Raw genomic sequence first — 13994 nt, forward strand, 5'->3', positions numbered from 1 at the left:
CTTACTGGTTGACTTTTGATAGCAGTTAGGTTTGTTTGTCCCGCCTACTCATCGACTATTAGAAAGGTCAGCTGATGTCATATCCTGTTAAAAAAACATTTAACATTGGCCGTATATGTTTAAATGTTTACAGTTTTTGGTTCAAAGGTCAATACAGATATGCATCCTTCAATGATAGTGTGCATTGGTGCGCTTAATCATTGGTTGTTCTTTGACATAGAGACTCATGAATTGGTCTGAAACATCCCAAAAACACAACGGTTGCTATGGTCCACTCACCTATACCATGGCTCCAATTTTGAATACAACTTTTTAGAATCATAAGGTTGCTGGAGCCTATCTGAGTTACTGTTGGACGAAAGTGGTTTACATCCTGGACAGGGAACTGAAAGGGTCGCAGCGACACACTGCCACTTATACTTACATTACAACTGTGTTGTGTTTTGTAGAAAAATAATTTGGATTGTTTTAGTTTGTGATGCCAAACAAGAGTGACGTTTTACGTGCAAAAATAACAGCTTTGTTGCTTTAAATTGACCATAACTAGCTCTTTTTGTCCAGAGTTGATGCCAGATTATTTTCTAAGAAGAATATTTGGTGTAATATTTTATTTGGGACAGTCAAGGGCCAAGTGACGAGACAACACCTACAGTGTTGTTTTTTCAAATCCTTAGTCAAAGAAAGCTGAAGGCTGAATGCAGCAAATGAGCTGCTGAAAACAGTCTTTATGTTTGTAATCCTTTCTGAGTAAACTGCCTGTCAACAGATAAAGTCTCAGAATATCCAAATATAATGGCGCTTTTTAGAAGTTAAAAGTGAAACTGAGCAATTAATTAAACTGTATTCAAGCGTGTTCAAAGCATTTTTCCCACACAAATCTTTTGCTTGCTGCCAAATGCGACTCCACCGTTTATTTCGTATTTTCTAATGCAAGTCAGCTCTTGCAGCTGCTTCTCGGTTGCGTAAAAACAAATCACGATTTTCCTTGTATTTCAGTATTGTGTTCCTTTTATATTTATCTCTGGCATGTTTTCTGTCTGGTTGAACCAGTTTTCTTTTCAGTATCTGGTTCTTCTGTATAGTGGGACAGACAAGTAGAGACTCATCAAAGTTCTGACAGTTGACATTGCAGCTCAACTGTATCTTGGGTGTCTTTTCCCTAATGTGGGAAAACGCTTCACGGTCACTTGAAATCTTCAGCAAACCCTTCAACAGATTGCTGTAAAGTTCAGGGCATAAATTCAGCTGAAAGCAGCTAAATGTCTCATGAAGAAACCTAAATCTGAAAACAAACAAAGATTTGAGTCTTAGGGGTTAAACTTGTAGGGGATTGTGACATCACCGACCCAGATTACAGCAGAGCTGTCTGCTCTTTTTTTCTCTTCAAGCCACGTCTTGGTTCTTTTGAAACAGGTGGTGCAGAGTTTTTTGCAGAGTCAAAGTGTCACGCCTACATGAAGTGAACTTATGGCAAAACCACGTCAAACGCATTTTGGGTTTCTATCTTTATCTGGACGCCTCCCTGGGGAGGCCCCGGGGAAGACCCAGCACACGCTGGAGAGACTATGGCTCTCGGCTGGCCTGGGAACACCTCGTGGTCCCCCCAGAGGAACTGGAGGAAGGGGCGTCTGCTTAGACTGCTGCCCCCGTGACCCGGTCCAGAATGTCCGGAAGAAGATGGATAGATGGATGGATGGATCTTTTTCTTCTTGATATTGATAAAAACAGCTGGATACCAATAATTTTATATGATATCTGTGTGGGAAATAGAGATTTTTTTATTTATAAGTTGGACAAGATAATGTGGAAGCTAAGCTCCCCACAACAGTTTTGTTTTGTTAATTGTGCAAAACACCTTGCATGTTGTGCATCTTTAAGACGCCACTAGGTGGCGCTTGCAAAATTCTGAGAAGAGAGAGAGTTTTTCTGAGAAAGACCAGCACGTTAACAGGGTCCGTGGCTGGTGAGCTAAAAACGAAAAAGGAAGTGCAGTTGCCTTTTCATGTCGGTGGACTAATAAACAACTGAATTCTATCAAGCGGCCTCCTCATCTCTTTCAAGAGTGCAACAAAATTTGGTAGCAGAGGATGGTTCAGCGGTGCATGGACAGCCTTTGAGTCGGACCGAAGGGAAAGGAGCACGATGGAGTTGGAGCAGCTACAGGACAAGCTAAGTGAAGCCTTGGTGCAGCTACAGCCTGAGCAGCTACAGAAGGTATGCTCTTTTGCGAAGATCGACCCGGGACTGTTATCCAAAAAGCACACGCTGATAAGATTGATAAGTGAAGAAGTAGAAAAAATTGTTGAAAGCGAAGAGGAGGATACCACGTGCGCTTTTCTGCTTAAGCTAATCAGCTATGCTAATGAGGCTAAGCCAGCCACGCTGCAGCCTTCCCCGCCACCGCAGCTTCAAACCGCAGACACAAGTCATGATCATGCTGAAGCTCTTTTGAGTTTACAAAAGCAATATGCGGTTCTGCAGGAAAGTTTCGTAGAGTCAACTAAGCGGATTGAAGCAGAAATGGCCAAATTAACAATGAGAGGGGCAGGCCAAGCACAAAGTCACCCGAGTCTGACGCAGCACGTGGTCCCCCCAGCTCCTACTCTGCCTGAAGTGAGCATTAGAAAAGAGTTTCGGATTAATGGCCAGATCGGAGAGCGGGGACAAAAGGACAAATTGTCTTATTCAAACCTCATCCACCAGATTGACATGGGTTTAAAGAAAAATCACAGTGAGGCTGATATCATTGAAGCGGTTGTCAGAGCAGTGAGTCCTGGTCTCAGCTTGCGTGATATGCTGGAGATAAAGTCAGACCTCACCCTCTCACAGTTGCGGACAATCCTGCGTGGACATTATAAAGAGGACAGTTCCACTGATCTTTACAATTGCTTGATCAATCTCACCCAAGAATGTAATGAGTCACCACAGAACTTTTTGTTTCGGGCCATTGAATTAAAAGAAAGACTGTTGCTAGCATCAAAAGAGCCTGGTGCAGAAGAACAGTACAGCCCCGAGTTGATTCAGAGAAAGTTCCTGAGGGCTGTGGAAACTGGACTGTTAAGTGCTGATATAAAATATCAACTAAAGCGCTACTTGGAGGATCCAGCTGTTACTGATGAGCACCTGATAGCCAAAATAAATGCAGCTGCTAGTCTTGAATGGGAAAGAAAGCAAAAGTTCAAAAAGCACGTCAGAGAACCCAGGGTCAAAGAAGTCAGAGTGGAAGCCCAAGCAGGTCCAGAGACGGCAGTGGCCAGTGTGAGTAGCCGACCATGTCCTACAATGACAAAAGGTAAAACGCCTGAAATGCCAAATGCAACACGCACGGAATCAGAGCTTCTTGACATGGTAACACAGCTTAAAGGGGAAATGGAAGAGATAAAGAAAGCCATTCGTGAGTCTCCCCGAGCCCCTTTTCATTTCAGAACCAACAGGAAAAGAGGGTGCAAGAGCTGTCAGGCTGCAAACAATGGAGAGCAATGCGACCACTGTTTCAAATGTGGGAGGAGTGGCCATTTGTCACGGGACTGTAGATCTGGAAAAACACAAGGTAAAGGGCCAGTAAACATGGCTGCTAGCACTGTCATCACCAGACCTACACAAGCTGAGACACAAGAGCTTTACCAGCTAGTAACAGACAGCATTCAGAAATTAGAGGCAAGGTTGGCAGCTAAAACAGAGTCAACTCCGGATAAAGAAACCATTAGTGTCAATCTACTGTCCCCAAATCGCAGATCACAGCTTCTCAACCTGATTGGAAAAAAATATGTGATTTCCTGCTCACTTAATGATGTGGAAACAAAAGCTTTGTGGGACACAGGATCGCAGGTCTGCCTCATAAATGAGACTTGGAGACAACGCAACATGCCAAACACAACAGTCAGGGATCTAATAGAGTTAGTTGGTCCAGATATGTTGGATGGGAGGGCAGTAAACCAGACACCAATTCCATTTTCCGGGTGGGTGGAGGTTACTTTTAAACTTCCAACAGACACTTGTTCGAAAATCGAGCTGCTTGTCCCAGTGTTAGTGGCATCCGGAGTGGGAGTGGCGGAGCAACCCATAATTGGATTTAATGTGATTGAACAGGTCCTTAAGATGGGCATAGAACCTCCTGATGCAATCAGTGATGCAGTCAGCACCGCCTTTTCCTTTGATTGTAAAAAGACTGAAGTTTTCTTAAAAGTGATGCAAAATGGAGAGGATGGCTTGGGAGAAGGCATTGTAAAATTGGGTTGTGACACAGTGACTGTTCCTGCTGGCCAAACTAAAACAGTAAAGTGTTTTGTCCGAACTGGCACCCTTACAGACGCACAGGATGTACTGTTTGAGCCGAGCCAACACACTCAATTACCAGAGGGGTTACAGGTGCAGAAGGGGGTAGTAAGGTTAAAAAGAGGAAAACGGGCAGCAGTAACGATTCCAATTACAAACAGTACAACTTATGACATTCGGCTGCCAGGTAAAACCATTTTTGGGCAAACGCAAAGACTCAAGGTCATCTACCCTGCAGAAATGAGACCCACTACGGTAGGGCAGGTTGGGACAAACACAGTAAACTCAAAGGCGGAAAACGGAGAAGGCAAAGAAACAGACCTCACTGAAAAGGAGCCGGTGGACGCCTGGGAACCTCCGGTTCCCCTGGATCACCTTTCTCCAGCCGAGAAAGACAAAGTCAAACAGCTTTTAAGGGAGGAGAGAGATGCTTTTGCACGTGATGAGTATGATGTAGGTACAATTCCCTCTCTGCAGTTGAAAATAAGACTGAACGACCCCACCCCTGTTAAAAAGACATACATTTCAGTCCCCAAGCCACTTCATAAAGAAGTAAAAGAATACTTGGAAGATCTGTTAAACAGGGGTTGGATAACCAAATCAAAGTCATCTTACTCAAGTCCCATTGTCTGTGTGCGGAAAAAAGATGGGGGCCTTCGCCTGTGCTGTGACTTCAGGGAGCTAAACAAAAAGTCAATACCCGATCGCCACCCTATTCCCCGCATACAGGACATGTTAAACAGTCTGAAGGGAAGTGCCTGGTTCTCAGTCCTCGATCAAGGCAAGGCATATCACCAGGGCTTCCTGGAAGAATCCAGCCGTCCCCTCACTGCATTTATTACGCCCTGGGGTCTCTTCGAATGGGTAAGAATTCCCTTCGGTTTGTCCTCAGCTCCAGCAGCATTCCAGAGATCAATGGAGGAGTGTTTGTGGGGGTTGAGGGATGATATCTGTCTGCCTTACCTCGATGATAATCTTGTTCATTCACAGACTTTTGATGATCATCTGCGGGATCTAAGAGACGTCCTACACCGATACAAAAGCCACGGAGTGAAGTTGACTCCTCGTAAATGTGAGGTTTTCAAAAAAAAGGTACGTTTTCTTGGCAAGTTAGTCACAGAAGAAGGCTATACTATGGACCCTGCAGATGTTGCCCCTGTGCAAGCCCTGAAACACAATCAGCCCACAACAGTAGGAGAGTTAAGGAAGCTGTTAGGTTTTGTTTCATATTACCGCAGTTATATACCTAACTTCTCCCGAATAGCAAAGCCTTTATATGACCTCCTGAGTAATGACAAAATGGGCACAATAAAACAAAAACCCAAGAAACAAAGTAACTTTGGGCAGTTGGCCTCATCACACAAAATCAACTGGTCTTCTGAACATCAGAGAGTTTTGTGCCAACTCATTGACTTTCTCTCCCAGCCTCCAGTGTTGGGTTACCCAGACTTTGAGGAGCCATTTATTGTCCACTGTGATGCTTCCCAAGAAGGGCTAGGAGCGGTGCTATACCAGCGACAAAATGGAAAACTTGTGGTGATAGCGTACGGCTCCAGAAGTCTAACTGCCCCAGAGAAAAATTATCACCTCCATTCTGGGAAGTTGGAATTCCTTGCACTGAAATGGGCCATAAGTGAGAGGTTTAGGGATTTTCTGTATTATTCCCCACCATTTACAGTTTATACAGACAATAATCCTCTCACCTATGTGCTCTCCACGGCGAAGTTAAATGCCACAACACAGAGGTGGGTTGCGGAGTTAGCCGATTTTCAGTTTGTGATTAAGTACCGGCCCGGAAAAGCAAACAGGGATGCAGATGGCCTCTCACGAATGCCACTAGATATGGAGCAGTATATGAGCAAATGCATACAGGATGTTCACCCAGATGTAATACAGTGTGTGGTGCAGGCGGTCAGTGTAAAGTCTCAAAATAACGAGCCATGGCTTTGTCCAGTGACCATTTCTTCTCTCATCAGTGAAACAGAGCAAGCAGTCACTTCCATTGCTGAACTTCCAAAAACAGTCTTGAGAAGGGCTCAAGAAGAAGATGCAGTCCTAGGAGATGTTGTGCGCTATGTGGAGTCAAATCAATGGCCAAAAAGTGGAAAACGTCTTAATAGCAAAGTTGCAGCATTATTTAGAGAAAAACACAAACTAAAAAAAGGTGAGGATGGGCTAATTTACAGACAGACTGCATCCCGCACCCAGCTGCTGTTGCCTCAGAAGTATCACAAGCTAGTTTATAAGGAGCTTCACGAAAAGATGGGTCACTTAGGGGTGGAGAGAGTCATGAATCTAATCAGAGAGCGATTTTACTGGGCTAACATGCAGAAAGATGTAACACATTACATCACAAAGGTGTGCAGCTGTTTAAAAAACAAGCGTCCCAACAGGCCCACAAGAGCCCCTTTGACTAACATCATCACCACCTACCCCTTTGAGCTAGTCTCTGTGGACTTCCTGCATCTGGAAAGATGCAAAGGCGGTTATGAGTATATTCTGGTTTTAATGGACCATTTTACACGTTTTGCTCAAGCCTACCCCTGCCGCAACAAAGCCGCCCACACTGCCGCTGAGAAGATCTTTGGAGACTTTGCACTCAGGTTTGGGTTCCCCACCCGTCTCCACCACGATCAGGGAAAAGAGTTCCAAAATAAACTGTTTGCAAAGTTACAGGAGTATAGTGGTGTCCAGGGGTCCAGAACAACTCCCTACCACCCACAAGGAAATGGGCAGGTGGAGCGGTTTAACCGCACTTTGTTGGCTATGCTCAGAAACCTGCCAGAAGCAGACAAGGCTGATTGGAAGTCGTCTCTTGCCAAGGTGGTTCATTCCTATAACTGCACCAGGAGTGAGGCAACGGGATATGCACCCTATTACCTTTTGTTCGGCCGCAGCCCAAAGCTCCCAATCGATCTAATGTTTGGTCTAGAAACCAGAGAACAGAGTTCATCTCAACAGGACTACGCAGAAAAATGGAGAGCTAAAATGGCTGAAGCTTATAGGCTAGCCTCAAAGTCAGCTCAAAAGGAAGCCATGAGAGGAAAAGCCCTGTACGACAGAAGGACATATGGTGCAGAATTGCTTCCTGGCTCCAGAGTGCTTGTTAGAAACCTAACAGAAAAAGGAGGGCCAGGAAAACTAAGATCATTCTGGGAACATCGAGTTCATGTAGTAACCCAAAGGAAGCACCAAGACACCCCAGTGTATGAAATTAAACCTGAAAATGGCAAAGGACGCACCCGGGTAATGCACAGAAATTTACTCTTGCCATGTGACTTTCTCCCGCTGGACACAGAAGACTCTCAACAAGAAAAAATGAGAAAGAAAAGATACACTCAAGAACATCAGGTGAACACTCGAGAGAGCTCAGCTGATGAAGAAGAGGATGAAGAGTGCTGGCGTGCGATTAGCGGACTGCCAGCTGGAAGGGATACACGCAGCCGCCTTCAACTCAGAGCTGAAGCGCCAGTGTTTCACCCCTACAACAAAAGAAGTCAAGAGAGTGAGAACAGCGACTCAGATGAAGATGCAGGACCACTGGAGCCTGATGATGCAATGGCTCCAGGTGACCCAGCTGAGAAAGATGAGGTCCAGGCAGAGGTGCCGTTTGAGTCCAGTTCCAGTGACCAGGAAGATCCTCCCTACAACTCTGTGAAACAGTATCCTTTCCGACAAAGAAAAAAAAGACAAGTGTTTACCTATGATAAATTAGGTCTGCCTAGCACTTCATATGTTTAAGTGTAAAAATGAAGTGTAACAAATAGGCTATGTTAAAGAAAAAAAAAAACATTAAGTTAATGAATAGTTGTAATGTTAAACTTATTCTAATATTGACCAATATTTGTTATGTTTAGAAAAAAAAAAGATTTTAGTATGTTTGATTACCAGGCAAAAGAGCCACATGTGGGTTACACTGGTAGGTTATTTCTATGTTGAGTGCCTTACTCTCAGGAAAGATGCAGATACCCTCTGTTGGTGGTTGGTGTAGGAGACTGTCATCGTGCACAAAGGCATCTTCTACAGACATGCAGCATGGAAAAAAAGGAGATACATGCTGTATTGTGGACTGTAACCAGTTAGCATCTTGATTTACACTAATGTTCCTGACTCCTACATAGTGTGACCCTGCTTTCATGTAATACGTTGTTTCCATATGTGGACTGTTGATAATTGATGTTTACATTTTTTTTCTCAGATATTTTAGAATGTCGAGGCGACATTACAATTTTGAGGGGAGAGTGTGGGAAATAGAGATTTTTTTATTTATAAGTTGGACAAGATAATGTGGAAGCTAAGCTCCCCACAACAGTTTTGTTTTGTTAATTGTGCAAAACACCTTGCATGTTGTGCATCTTTAAGACGCCACTAGGTGGCGCTTGCAAAATTCTGAGAAGAGAGAGAGTTTTTCTGAGAAAGACCAGCACGTTAACAGGGTCCGTGGCTGGTGAGCTAAAAACGAAAAAGGAAGTGCAGTTGCCTTTTCATGTCGGTGGACTAATAAACAACTGAATTCTATCAAGCGGCCTCCTCATCTCTTTCAAGAGTGCAACATCTGGAGTGAGTGACCCCCCCCCCATCTCCAAGAAGCCAAAATCCCATAGACTTCTATTCAGAAATAAAAAGCTATTCCTCAGTTATTCTATTATTCTATTCCCTTCCTGCTTTGCTAACTTTTTGAAAAAAGTTTGTGATCATCCGCATTTTATTTTCAAGATATAATCTGGCCAATCAGGTGGTTCAATCAAAGGTTTACATCAAACATTGAAAGCGTTGAATGACAGATTTTGTCAACAAGCTCACTCCTGATTTGTGCGAGTGGTTGCCATAGAGACGATGACTGAGGCAAAGTTCACACGGAGCGTTCAAGAACGCACTGAACACGGGTTCTTGGGCGTGCATGTATGGTTTTCACACTGGATGAGCAGGGAGGGGCTTCTTCTTCTTCTTTTTCTTTTCTACTGTTTACTAGTGCGTGTCCACCATCTACAGTTGGAAGAGGCTTGCTGTGAAATGACAAAGTGGTGCAAATCCTGTGTACCTTGCTCCAGTTTTTTTTACAGCTCGACTCAGCTATATAAAAGACTTGTCATAGAATTGAAAGTGCGATTATACTATGGTCTGGGTGAATACTCGATTCTGATTGGCTGCTGGTTGTGCATTAAAAAGTGATAACCGCACGCCTCAAAAAGTAGTTCCGGTCACCCATCTCAAATCTTCCGTATCACGGTTTCTTTAAAACAACCTTTAGCTACATCATCTGGACAAAAACAACCGGTAAGAGGTGAACTTTCTTTCTGAACTGATGCTTTATTCAACCCATCGGGACGGTCAGCACTTATATATCGCTTTACAGCGCCGAATCTTAACTGCAGCAGTGGTGTGGTGCCTTGCCATGTTACCATGACACCGCACCACGTAACAGATATTCCGCTTATCGTGAAAAAAGCGACCCAAATCAGAATAAAAAACAAGAATTAAGGACTAAAAACAGGTTAATATTTATTTCTTTTGTAACTGACCATGGTATAAGCAGGTTAATGGCCTTCGAACTGTGCATTATCACTTTCTAACGCACTCCGCATTCAGGCTTCCACAGCGTGCGTAAATAAGGGTTAATGGCCGACGAAGTGTGCATTATCACTTTTTAACACACGCCATGGATGCCTGAACCGTCCGACGCGAAGTGCGTCAAAAAGTGATAATGCACAGTTAGTTGGCCATTAACCCTTACTTTTTCATTTCTTCTCCATGATCAATTTTCAAACAGTTGGCACTTCTGTGAATTAATGGAGACATCACCCATACGCTTCTACCAAATCCCCAATTGGCCAAAGTTTGACTTTTAACACGTGTTCAATGGTCGTACATTTGGAACACTGACCCCAATAACGGTCATAGAAACTTGATGAATGCAAGAGTTTTGAATGCCGAAGCACAAAACACCCGTTTACATAGACTTTTCATTGGAAGTGGATGCTTGAGCGCACGTTGCCGAGGGCGATGTGAACATAGCTTCACAAGAACGTCAAACCAATCACTGCTTATTGACGTCTTCTGTTCCAACATGGCGTTATCCATGTCATGAAAAAGTGGCTCCATTTGGAGCTGGAAGTAAGTTATTTTCCATGGGTGACATCACATTTGCTCTGTCCAGTTTTCATACACAGTCAATGACTCTACCATTAGAGTGTAAACTTTACTATAGTACTACAACTGCAGAGCTAAATCCTATTTTGAATGGTTAACATCCACAGGGAACTATGGTGTCCCTCCTTAATTTAACTTCTTAAATTAAAACTATACCGTTTTATTTGGAGACATTTGTAGGAATGCCCACCTCTGCAGATAATTAAATGCTTTTAAAAGAGCGTTTGACCTAAATGACCCATGTTTACCAAATAGCAGTGAACTCACAGCAGGTCATGTGACATCCAGTTAAATAATTCATACACTTAAATCTCAACACAAAAGATTGTTTGCAGCATCTTTTCCAAAGCAGAGAAATCTACGTAAAAATGTGTAGCAGGACAAGAGAAAGATTTGGTTCTGGTTCCTTCATCACTTCAAATCTGTAGGCTGAATGTGGGCAGAGCTGAGATACACTCTGTCATCCGTTGTGTGGAGCGATGGGAACGATAAAGAAGCTGGCAGGTAAATGAATGAAAGGACATTAGAGTCTAGAAGAATGCATTTCCTCACAAAAATACAGGTGAGACAACAAACAAACAAAGCAAATCTCGGCACAACACACCAACAATTGATCCTTTCGGTGCAGAAAATCTTGTGCAGCAAATGCAGTTGTCCGTGTGTGCTCTGCCGAGTCTATTCATCTCAGGACTCATTCACCTATGCAAATGCACACCTACACAATGCAGCTGCATGTTTCTGCTTCCACGCGTTCCAAGTTTAATCCTCAGGCTTCCCATCTATTTCTCACACCTACAGGAAAGGTGTCTCTTCTTCAGTAGTCCCTGCAGTCGCCATCATGAACCACTGTTGGTTTTTGGCTTCACTTCATTTATTGTCATATCGTCTCAGGTCTGGTATTATCTGTTCTCACCGCCTTCGCCCTTCGATTTGATAACTATGAAGGAATGAGTCTCGAAACTAAACTACAAAATTAGCCCAAAACTTTATTTTTTTTAGTTTCCTGGAACAATTTCAGGGGTTAGGCCTTTTGTTTTGGACAGTAAAGTTGAATGTTAGAGTCTTGGGCATTATATAACAGATCATATTGGATCTGGGCTGCATGGTGGTGTAGCGGTTAGCACACACAGCCAGAAAGTCCTTCTTCAAATTACCAGCCGAGACCTTCACCGGCATCTTCTCCTCCTGCATGCATGGGTTTTCTCCAGACTTCCTCCTACAATCCAATCCAAAAGAGGTTTATTGGTGAAGAGAGACTGCTGATTTGTCCAGGATGTTCCCTCGGCTTTGCCAAACTGTGGATGGGATCGGCTCTAACAAAATCCCAAAAGGTCTTCAGCGGGTTAAAAAAAATGGATGAATGGCTTATTTGATTCCAGTATTGTCTTTAATTATTGAAAAAGGGTGTTTTTCCAGCACAACTATAGGGCACATCAAGCAAAACAAAACGTTATATAACTTCACTACCCAGAATGCTTTGAGGGGCTTAGAGGCAGGTGAATGGTCAGAAGGGCTGATTTTAGTGATCTGTGTTTTTCTTCATGTTTTATTTGCCACAATCAGCCTTTGCTGGGAGAGCAACACGCCAAATAAGTCAAACCTTATTGACCATAAATCTCCACATTAAAACAATACTCTTACTTTTTCTGTTCATTTTGTTAAACCATAGTGCGTACCACTCCACCGGGCTCCTGACTACAGGACTCATAAAGCGGCGTGGCCTCATAATTTACCAAAGTCATATTAAAACAGATTTTTCAACGCCGTGTACCACAGAAAATCTGCTCCAGGTCAGTAAAAACAACCAACATTCATACGTTCTGATAAGTGTGGGGGGATGGGGGGCAGCCCTGGTAAATTACCTTCAGGGTGTAGAATGCCTCATACTCCAAATTGGTGTATTTTCAGGAGCATCTCAGCGTTATTCACTTAAATCCTCATCCCTCCAACCAACTGTCAAGCACGGTGGTGGAAGAGTGATGATGTGGGTTCCATGCAGGACATCTGCGTCCCACGGTTGTTAGATGGAGCTCAAACTCCAGCAGGTAAACCTGAGGGTAAAATGATGACTGCGAAAGCTTTGGCTCTTGGAATCAACCGAAGGTCACTCAGCATCAGAAAAGCAAAAGTCCAGCCCCCACAACAAAATAAAAACGATCAAATTGAAGAAAAGGTGTTGGCTTTTTTAAAGAAATACTGGTACAATAGGACATACCAAGGATACTAGCACATGTAGAAATAATAATAACTTCTTATGAAAGCAGCTTATCTCTCCATTTGCTCCATTTGTTTTCCATTTGTTGTGACTAAAATGTGACTCAAGTGACGCTGATAAGCTCATATAAAACCCTCCAAACAAGTTTTCTAGAGTTTATTTCTCTTAATAAATGTGTTTTTCTGTGTTCCAATGAGTAATTTTTGGAACAATCTGTTACTGTTGTTACTCATCATAGATCTCACAGCAATAAAACAAACTCATTTCGCAGAAGGGAGCCTCCATATTTGAAAGATAAGATTATTGGCATCCTCGTTTTAAAAATGCACAAACTGGAAATGGTTTGAGTGATGTTTGATCATATTTTCAGTGAGTCACAAGTCATTCATGCACCATGAAACAAATTCAGACCACTTCTCCTTTGGAGTTTCCGTTCAGCGAGGAGTGGACTTACCAGTTCCTGCTCTCTGCTGGAAGTCGAGGGCTGTGAAATTGTCCAGGAATCATCAATCATAACTTCATTTCCGGACCATCTCCTGCCTCTTCTCGGATCGCTTTCACCACGGCCGCTCCTCTGCTGCTATCGTTTCCCACGTCTTCTCCGACGCATAAATCTGTGCATCCCTGTGGGAGAAGAAAGTGAGGCTGATGGAGTGGGCTGCCACAGGTTCTCCTCGCCGAGCGAGGCTTGGCCTTATCCATGTTTTAGTGCAACACAGCTGTGATGTATTTATGTGTTTAGAAGCTCATTCTGGAGGTTAGAGGAGTGATAGGTGGGAGATAACAGAGACTTACCCTGCTGGGAGATGGATTGGCTTCCCAAAGTTTAGCTCTAGTGTTTTTAATTTCATTTTAAACAAGAAAAATCAGTGTAATTGTTCTGTTTTCAGCACACTTTCCTTTCAACTCCGTTTTTAATGCCTCAAACATAAACATCTAGTTATACTTTTACTGTTTTACAAACAAAATAAAAATATGTTTTGCCTATATGTTGCTCTTTATGCCTAAAAATGTCAGTGTTCCTTTCTTATCAGTCGGAAAAACATTAAAAATATATATATACTTAGGATAATATGTAAGTTAGAATAAATCAAGAAGAGAAGAATAGAAAAAAAAGAGAACTTAAAACTATTTTTTAGTTTTGAGGTAGATATATTACATAGGTTTATATTACTTGCTAAAATTTAATTTTAAGTAATTCAAGTTCTGCAATGCAGTTATAACAATTTAAAAAGCTAAAAAGTACAAAAGATGTAAATATTAAAAAAAATAACTTGAGGAATATGAAAATAGGAAAGAAAAATACCAAAAATAGATTTTAAAGAAAGAACATTGCATTAAGTAAAATAAATCA

At 42.7% G+C, this 13994-nt stretch overlaps 2 protein-coding genes across 4 annotated transcripts in view; both read left to right on the forward strand.

Moving 5' to 3' along the window:
• LOC101162723 (ankyrin repeat- and BTB/POZ domain-containing protein 3-A) overlaps window positions 1–13994 on the forward strand; it is a 187369-nt gene that overhangs the window by 10932 nt on the left and 162443 nt on the right. The gene's annotated exons all lie outside the window — the stretch shown is intronic.
• LOC111946953 (uncharacterized) lies at window positions 1998–8155 on the forward strand. 2 transcript variants are annotated; one of them, XM_078941950.1, is made up of 2 exons: window positions 1998–7780; window positions 7844–8155. In XM_078941950.1, the coding sequence occupies exons 1-2, from the start codon at window positions 2143–2145 to the stop codon at window positions 8014–8016; spliced, it is 5811 nt and encodes a 1936-aa protein (XP_078798076.1). In that variant the 5' UTR covers window positions 1998–2142; the 3' UTR covers window positions 8017–8155. The 2 variants fall into 2 exon arrangements, with proteins under 2 accessions (XP_078798076.1, XP_023808287.1); XM_023952519.2 differs by having other exon boundaries at window positions 1998–5139; window positions 5266–8155.

Source organism: Oryzias latipes, chromosome 23 (assembly GCF_053564925.1).
Source record: "Oryzias latipes strain Hd-rR chromosome 23, Olatipes_Hd-rR_3.1".
NCBI lineage: Eukaryota > Metazoa > Chordata > Actinopteri > Beloniformes > Adrianichthyidae > Oryzias > Oryzias latipes.